Raw genomic sequence first — 8473 nt, 5'->3', positions numbered from 1 at the left:
TCGTTATTGAGTCTTTTTTATTGACATTGTTTTTTTCATAAACATTGCGTTATAGTAGTTAGCATTGAGTTATACTTTATCTGGCATTATGTTATATTTTGCGATTTGTTATGTTGTTATATTTTTTTTAGACTTAGATGGCTGTGTAGTCATGATGACTTAGCCTAGCTAACTAATATTAAACTATAGATGTATCAAGTTGAAGAATATAGTATTATAACGGATATATAAGCATATTCTAACCCTTTTAATTTGTCCATGTGATTGCAGATTTGTTTACGTTTAACATTTGCTAACTTCTGATTAATATACAAATCTACTTTTGAAAAGTCATGGCCACAATACATTATATAAACATACAACTCTTCACCATCATCCCACCACTGAATTTACAACAATGGCATCTCTTGCACCACCACCAATCACCACCGGAAAAACCCTCTCTTCCTCCTCCACCTATGCTTCTTCCTTCTCTTTCAAATCATCTCAAATCCCCTTATCAAGAAACCGCAATATTCGCCATGCAGTTTCATGTAAAACCCTAGATAACAATGAAGAAAACTTAAACAAAGTTGACCGGAGAAATGTTATGTTAGGCCTTGGAGGTCTTTATGGAGCCGCTGCCGCTTTTGGATCCGGCTCACTGGCGTTCGCGGATCCAATAGTGGCACCGGACCTCACAAAATGTGGTGCAGCGGACCTACCACGGGGGGCTAAACCTACTAACTGTTGTCCCCCTGTGGCAAAAAAGATTACAGATTTCAAACTTCCTCCAAAAACAACAGCCCGTGTTCGGCCTGCGGCTCACTTGGTCAATAAAGACTACATAGCCAAATACAATAAAGCAATCGAGCTCATGAGAGCGTTACCAGACGACGATCCGCGTAGCTTTAAACAACAAGCTGCGGTTCATTGTGCTTATTGCGATGGTGCTTATGATCAAGTAGGGTTTCCGGATCTCGAGCTTCAAGTCCATGGTTCATGGCTGTTCTTACCTTTCCATCGCTATTACTTATACTTTTTCGAGAAAATTTGCGGCAAACTAATCAATGACCCGAATTTCGCAATGCCATTTTGGAACTGGGATGCACCAGATGGGATGTACATTCCTGATATTTACACGAACAAGAAATCTCCGTTGTACGATTTGTTTCGTGATGCTAAGCATCAACCTCCCAATGTAATCGATCTGGACTTCAATGGAGTTAACGAAAACCTTAGTAAATCGAAAAAAGTTTCGACGAATCTCACGATTATGTATAGACAAATGGTGTCTAGTGCAAAGACTGCTAGTCTTTTTATGGGTAGCCCCTATCGTGCAGGCGACGAGGCTAACCCTGGTGGTGGCTCTCTCGAGAGCATACCACATGGCCCGGTCCATGTCTGGACCGGGGACAGCAACCAACCTAATGGTGAAGACATGGGTAACTTTTATTCGGCAGCTAGAGATCCACTATTTTATGCACATCATTCCAACATTGATAGGATGTGGTCAGTTTGGAAAACCCTAGGAGGAAGAAGGACCGATTTCACGGATAAAGATTGGCTTGATTCGTCGTTTTTGTTCTACGATGAGAACGCGGAGATGGTTCGAGTCAAGGTGCGAGATTGTCTCGACTTGAAGAATCTTGGCTATGTTTACCAAGATGTGGAGACACCATGGCTAAATAGCAAGCCCACACCACGCGGTATTAAAAAGGTTTTGAGCAAGATCAAGAAACTTGGTGTGGCCCGAGCCGACGAACACATACCCTTTGCGAAAGACGTGTTTCCTGCGAGTCTTGATAAGACGATCAAGGTCTTGGTTCCAAGGCCTAAGAAGTCGAGAAGCAAGAAGCAGAAAGAGGAAGAAGAGGAGATTTTGGTGATTGAAGGGATTGAAGTTAAGAGAGATTCATTTGTGAAGTTTGATGTGTTTGTGAACGATGAAGACGATGGAATGAACGCGACCGCGGATAAGACGGAGTTTGCGGGAAGCTTTGTGAATGTGCCTCATAAGCATAAGCATGGGAAGAATGTGAAGACTAGATTGAGGTTAGGGATAAGTGAGCTTTTGGAAGATTTGAAAGCTGATGATGATGATAATGTGTTGGTTACATTGGTGCCAAAGAAGGGAGGTGGTGATATTTCAATTAAAGGGATTAAGATCGAGCATGAAGATTGATGAATTAATATTGAAGTATGATTTTAATCGTTTGTTGTTTTCATTTTCCCCGATGAATAATTAAAGACATGATATTGATGTAATACGGGATAGATGGTATCTTTTGGTCAATAATATTATTGTACTTTCGTTATACCAATATTTATTTGATGGTTTTAATTTGACTGGATTGTAAGGATGTTATGTAATTTTCGATATTTGATCCTTGTATTTTATAAAGGATTAAGTAGTCTTACAAAAAGCTCATACATGTAACATGAATAAACATGAGTAAATTATACAACGGCGTGGTTTGATCTGTACAAGGGTACTTTGGCATATAAAATGGATCTATATATAACAAAAGTACAAAAACCTTTCAAATTACATAATTACTTTAATATAAACTAAATACATTATATTATATTAAAGAATATTACATGATTCCGAATTTAACTTATGTTGAGTAAAACATATTTAATAATTCGAAATCAATAAATAACTGTGTTTTATTACATAAGCACAAATTAAATAAATAAAATTTATGAATAAAAAGGTAATTATATAGATTTATAAATTAGTTACAAATTACAAATTATTTTAATAAGTTAATTCTAATATAAAAATAAAGTTATAAATAAAATTAAAAGCAAGTGGATGGTTACGTAAAAAAATGTCTACATTCTAAAGCAATGCATGTACTCTTCCAATAATGTCACATAGTTTATCAACCCCATCTTTAACTTCCCAATCTGTAAAGAGAATATCCAGTTAATTACATGTTCTTAATTTAAATTTTGTCATTAAAAGTTTTTAGATCTTGTGGAACTTTTTAAATATTCTTAACTTAGATGTGTGTTTGGTTAACTTTTAAAATATAAACCATGCATTTTTTTAAACACTTCTTTATAATAAAAGATGCATGCATTATAATCATTCGTATGTTAACCTTAATTTCAAGTATAATGTCTATCATTCCATGTAATGTTGTGGGGCTTTAGCTTCGGCTGTTGCTCTCTGTCTATAATATATAAAAAAAGAATTGTCATTAAAAAAAGCCAATGCATGTGATGTGCAACTTAGATGAAAAAAAAATCTGTATAGGTTGGCAAGCTGGTGAAGACAATAACAATAAAATTTCAAGTCTAAACCTTTATTGTATTGACTGACAAATTGTTGTGTATACTTGATTACAAATAAACCCTATTTATAACCATACAATTACTTGTTAGACAAGAATAGGAGAAAAACTAACTCAAAAACCCCCTAGGTTTGTAAGTGCGACAACTAGGTCCCCACACTTACGCAAGATTACACTAACAATCACCCCCTAATCTTGTGACACCGATGAAGCTTCGCATCTCGTTAAACTTCAACCGTGGCAACGCTTTTGTAAGGATGTCTGCCATTTATAAATCTCCACTGACATGCTCCACCTTGATTTGTTCTCTCTTAATGCGCTCCCGAATGAAATGGTACCGTGTGTTGATGTGCTTGCTTCTCCCGTGAAAAACCGGGTTCTTCATTAAGGCAATAGCCGATGAATTATCCACCTTCAACGTCACGATCTCCTCCTTTTCTCCAGTCATCTCTGACAACAAACCTCGAAGCCATAAGGCTTGACATGCTGCTGATGTAGCTGCCATAAATTCAGCCTCACATGATGATAACGCCACCGTTCCTTGTTTCTGAGAAACCCATGATATCGGTGATGTACCATAGTAAAAAATCAAACCTGAAGTACTCCGACCATCATCCATATCCACCACATGACTACTATCACTATACCATACTATTTCCGTCTCTCGAGTAAGTAATACCAAAGTCTAGTGTACCTCTTAGATATCGGAGAATATATTTAACCGCTTGAGCATGAGCTTGAGTTGGTGATTGCATGAACCGACTTGCATAACCAACCGAGTAGCTCAAATCAGGTCTCGTATGAGTTAAATACCGCAAGCTTCCGATTATCTTTCTATAACCGGTCGGATCTACCTTCGGATTTTCATCTTCTTTTGACAACTTTAAGCCCGGTTCCATAGGAAATTGAGTCGAGTTGCACTCCCAAAGACTTGCTTCTTTTAGGATCTTCGTTGCATAGCCTCTTTGCTTTAACGTTATCCCACGATCACTTTGCATCACTTCGATCCCGAGATAGTAATGCAACAACCCGAGGTCACTCATCTCGAACCTTGACTCCATTTGTCTTTTGAAATTTGCAATTTCTTGCACACTTGTACCCGTGACTATCAAATCATCAACGTAAACTCCAACGAGTAGTAGCCTTTGACCGGAACACCTTTTGTAAACCGCTTGTTCTTGTTTACATCGAGTGAAACCGAGTTCCTTTAACGACCCGTCTAGTTTAGTATTCCACGCCCTTGGAGCTTGGCGTAGACCGTATAACGCTTTAGCCAACTTGTACACTTTTCTTTCTTCATCTTTCTTAACGAACCCATCCAGTTGAAATACGTACACCTCTTCTTTCAAATCACCTTGAAGAACGCGGATTTTACATCCAAGTGATGCACTTCCCAACCTCGGTTTGCTGCTAACGCGAGTAAAAGTCGAACGGTTTCGATTCTCGCCACCAGTGCGAACACCTCTTCGAAATCGATCCCATATTTCTGAACATACCCCTTAGCTACGAGTAGGGCCTTGTACTTGGTTATTTTCCCGGCTTCATCTCTTTTGATTTTATAGACCCACTTTAAACCTATCGGTTTTACTTTGGGTGGTGCTTCGACTAACCGCCATGTCTTGTTTCTTTCAGTCGACTTGATCTCCGCTTCCATTGCTTTTCTCCAATGTTTTTCATTATTCGCTTCTAAAAAATTTACCGGTTCATCATCGAATAATAATAGGAGATTTACCTCGTCGGTTGTTGGGTCTTGCTCGGCGGGTGTCGGTATACCTTCAACCAGAAAGTCGCTAAATTTCTTGGGCAAAACCGTCTTTCGAGTAGTTCGACGCGGTTGAATAACTTGTAACGGTTCTTCGCTTAGGCCTAGTCGGGCTTACATGTGGGCTGCCACCTTCTGAATTTGACGACTCACTTCTGTTTCTGATACGTACCAATTCACCGGTATCATGTCGGTCTACAGACCCGGTGTCAAAACCGGTTGTCACCTGCTCCGGTTCGGGTTCAATATTGCACTTAACAATAAACTCGGTCCATTCAGGACCCTTCTCGCCCTCTTGTTTGTTAAGATCAGCCCACGCGTACCTTTTACACTCGTCAAACTTGACATCCCGCGTAACGTGTACTCGCCTTTTGATCGGATCAAACATACGGTAGGCTTTTGTTCAAGGTTGAGTACTTAAGTGAATCATCACAATGCTTCGGTCGTCCAATTTCTTTTGACCGGTACCAAGGAATTTAACATACCCTGTGCATCCGAACACTTTAACGTGTGAAAGGTTAATATTCTTCCTTTAAAACGCTCTTACGGAGTCGAATCCTTCAAAGATTTTGTTGGTGACCGGTTTAGTAAATACACCGAGTGATGAACCGCTTCTCCCCATAGATCTTGTGGTAGTGACATCGCCTTATAACAAAATTCGAGTCGTACCAAGTATGGTTTGGTTTCTTCTTTCAACCACCCCATTTTGATGTGGGGTGTACTGGGCCGTAAACTGATTTGCCACACCTATACTTGATAAGTAATCTTCCAATACATGGGATGTAAACTCACCCCCATTTTCGGTTCGTATGGTTTTGAGTTTCTTGCCCGTTTCGTTTTCCACCCTTTTCAAGAAATCAATGAGTAAGCCCGCAACTTGGTCTTTCGTCTTTATAGTGAAAGCCCACATATAGCGGGTGTAATCTTCAACAACAAGCAAAAAGTATCGGTTGCCACCGTGTGTCTCGGGAGAAATCGCGCCACAAACATCGGCATAAACGAGCTCGAGCGGTACCTTTGCACGATGATTGGATTCTTTTGGGATATCCGATCTTGTTTGTTTGCCTAGCATACATGCATCACAAATTTGCATCGGGTGTTCGATTCTTGGCACTCCATCCGCGAGTTTCGAGAGACCCCGAAGGGCATCGAAATTCAAAGGCCCCAATCGAGCATGCCATATCCACGCAACATTATGCAAGTTGACTTGTAAGCAAACCGGAGAAACAACCTTTAAATTAATTTTATAAACCCGGTTGAAGGAACGTGGTACCTTGATTAGAAGTCTTCCATCTTGTTCAAATATCCATAAGATACCGTCTTGGATCCCGATCTTGCATCCTCCTTCGTCTAATTGCCCGAGACTTATAATATTATATTTGAGAGATGGAATAAAATAAACGTCACTCAAGGCTCGTTGTTCTCCCATTTGACCTTCTACTACTATCGTGCCCCGACCTTCGATTTCAACACACGAACCATCACCGAAACTAACTTTACCGGTCTTGTTACGATCGATGTTGGAAAACCATTCCGGATTTCCCTTCATATGGTTACTCGCCCCGTTATCAAGAATCCACGTGTTTTTATCACATGGGGTTGAAACATATTACTTTGGATCAACTCGGTCTTCTTTTAAAAAAACGACATCTTCCTTACTCCGAGCTACCGTCATCATGTTTAGAACCGGTCAGCCATCTTGAGCGAGGTTACTTTTATCGTTCGTCTCCTTGTTTCGGTTAGGACATGACGTGGCAAAGTGCCCTAGTTCATCACACCGATAACATTTAATCTTTGACCGATCTTTCTTAACTCGGGGTTCTTTCTTTTCCCGATCCACAACCTTACCCTTTCCCTTGTTCTTTTGACTTGATTCGGTTCCCATCTTGCCTTTCCCATGACGCATTATTGCTTTTAGCTTTCCATTCTTCATATGTATATATGAGTTGTTCTTGCTTACCGGAAACAAGTTTGTCTTCATCTCTAGATCGTTCCTCAAACGCTTTAAGGCGTCCAACGGCTTCATGGAACGTCATAGTCTTTTTATCGGCAAACTGTTCAATAGTAGCAACAATCGCTATATACCTCTTTCTCGGAATGGACTTGAAAAGCTTTCTCACAAGGGTCTTCTCTTCAAACGGTTCTCCAAGATTGCTTGCTTTGGAAGCTATTTGGCTAATCTTGGTCGAGAAGTCATCAATCGTGTTCGTTTCTTTCATCTTGAGTACATCGAACTCATGTTGAAGAGACTCAATACGTGCTTCTCGAACCCTATCAACCCCAACGAAACGAGTCTTAAGTGCATCCCATATCTCTTTAGCGGTGGAAAGGTGAGCCACTTGCATCACCAAAGCCTCCGGCATGCCTTGATAAAGGTACACAATCGCCAACCCGTTTATCTTCGAGTCAACCACCGTTCCCGTTCTTGGTTCGATAGCCTCCAACAACCCTTGAACCTTGAAGATAGCTGTGATTTTTACCGTCCAAATCGTGTAATTAGTGGACGTAAGAATCGAAAACTGAATCGAGAGGGAACTCGGTTCTTTGGGAAAACCGACTTGATTACTTGACTCTCCGACTTGATTATTTGGTTGATCACCCATCTTTTCTTGAGCGTTGGTACTTTTGAATTATTTCAAAGTTTCAATAATAAAGTATTATTGTTCTTGTCTTCGTAGCCTACTTCCACAAGAAAACAAAAATACCTTTTCCTTTTATTGCTTCAAGAAACTTAACCTTTCTTTTCTGACTTTCGTGTCTCTTTATAATACAATAGTATATGTTTTGGTAAGCCATATTTTACACAATTCAATATTTATATATTTGTGCATAATGTATAAAAATCACTTGAAATAATCAGTCGTGTTTGTACACGCAATTTTAGACCTTGTTTATGTATTTTGTACACATTTTGTCATTAGTCGTGTTTTTCATTGGAAAGATAAGAATTGATGATGTCATGGGTGAGTTCAAATATCTAATTTTTAATTGTTTGCATATTAAGGATAGAATGATTCCACATAATTTTTATTAGAAGGTGTTAACGTAAACAAATATTAAAGTTATGACTGACATTTATAAATTCATATATTCATCCAAGAAGTCTTATTCTCCTAGTGGGTGGTCGTACACGTAGATTGGATGCTGTCAATATTATTAAAAAATATAAATAGTCGGTGAAATTAAATAATAAATCGTCTAAAATAAAGATTGGTTCCATAGGCCCATAATAATAATACTACTAAAAACTGTTATTTGAGACGCTTAAAATAATAAAGGTTCTGTAAACAAAACAAAAGGCAACAAGAAATAAGCTGCAAAATATGGCTGGAATATATATCAACTGCAGCAGCTACTTTTTCGATGATCGAGTCTAGACAAATCAACGACGGTGGTGGTGGCGAGGCCGCCACAAAGTGAGAGAAGA

At 39.1% G+C, this 8473-nt stretch overlaps 2 protein-coding genes across 2 annotated transcripts; one reads left to right on the top strand and one right to left on the bottom strand.

Moving 5' to 3' along the window:
- Positions 1-231: 231 nt before the first annotated feature.
- On the top strand, positions 232-2197 carry LOC143600188 (polyphenol oxidase, chloroplastic-like). Its single transcript, XM_077077947.1, has one exon. It carries the CDS (start codon positions 398-400, stop codon positions 2162-2164), a length of 1767 nt encoding a protein of 588 aa, XP_076934062.1. The 5' UTR covers positions 232-397; the 3' UTR covers positions 2165-2197.
- Positions 2198-6890: 4693 nt separating this feature from the next.
- On the bottom strand, positions 6891-7649 carry LOC143600190 (uncharacterized). The gene has a single exon (XM_077077948.1). The coding sequence runs from the start codon at positions 7647-7649 to the stop codon at positions 6891-6893; it is 759 nt and encodes a 252-aa protein (XP_076934063.1).
- Between the last annotated feature and the right edge of the window lie 824 nt (positions 7650-8473).

This window comes from Bidens hawaiensis, unplaced genomic scaffold, assembly GCF_021521415.1.
Source record: "Bidens hawaiensis isolate Kalapana, Puna unplaced genomic scaffold, B.hawaiensis_p1.1 tig00053716_1, whole genome shotgun sequence".
Lineage (NCBI taxonomy): Eukaryota > Viridiplantae > Streptophyta > Magnoliopsida > Asterales > Asteraceae > Bidens > Bidens hawaiensis.
Note: the sequence above shows the minus strand (reverse complement) of the source record. Positions and strands in the feature narration are given on the sequence as shown.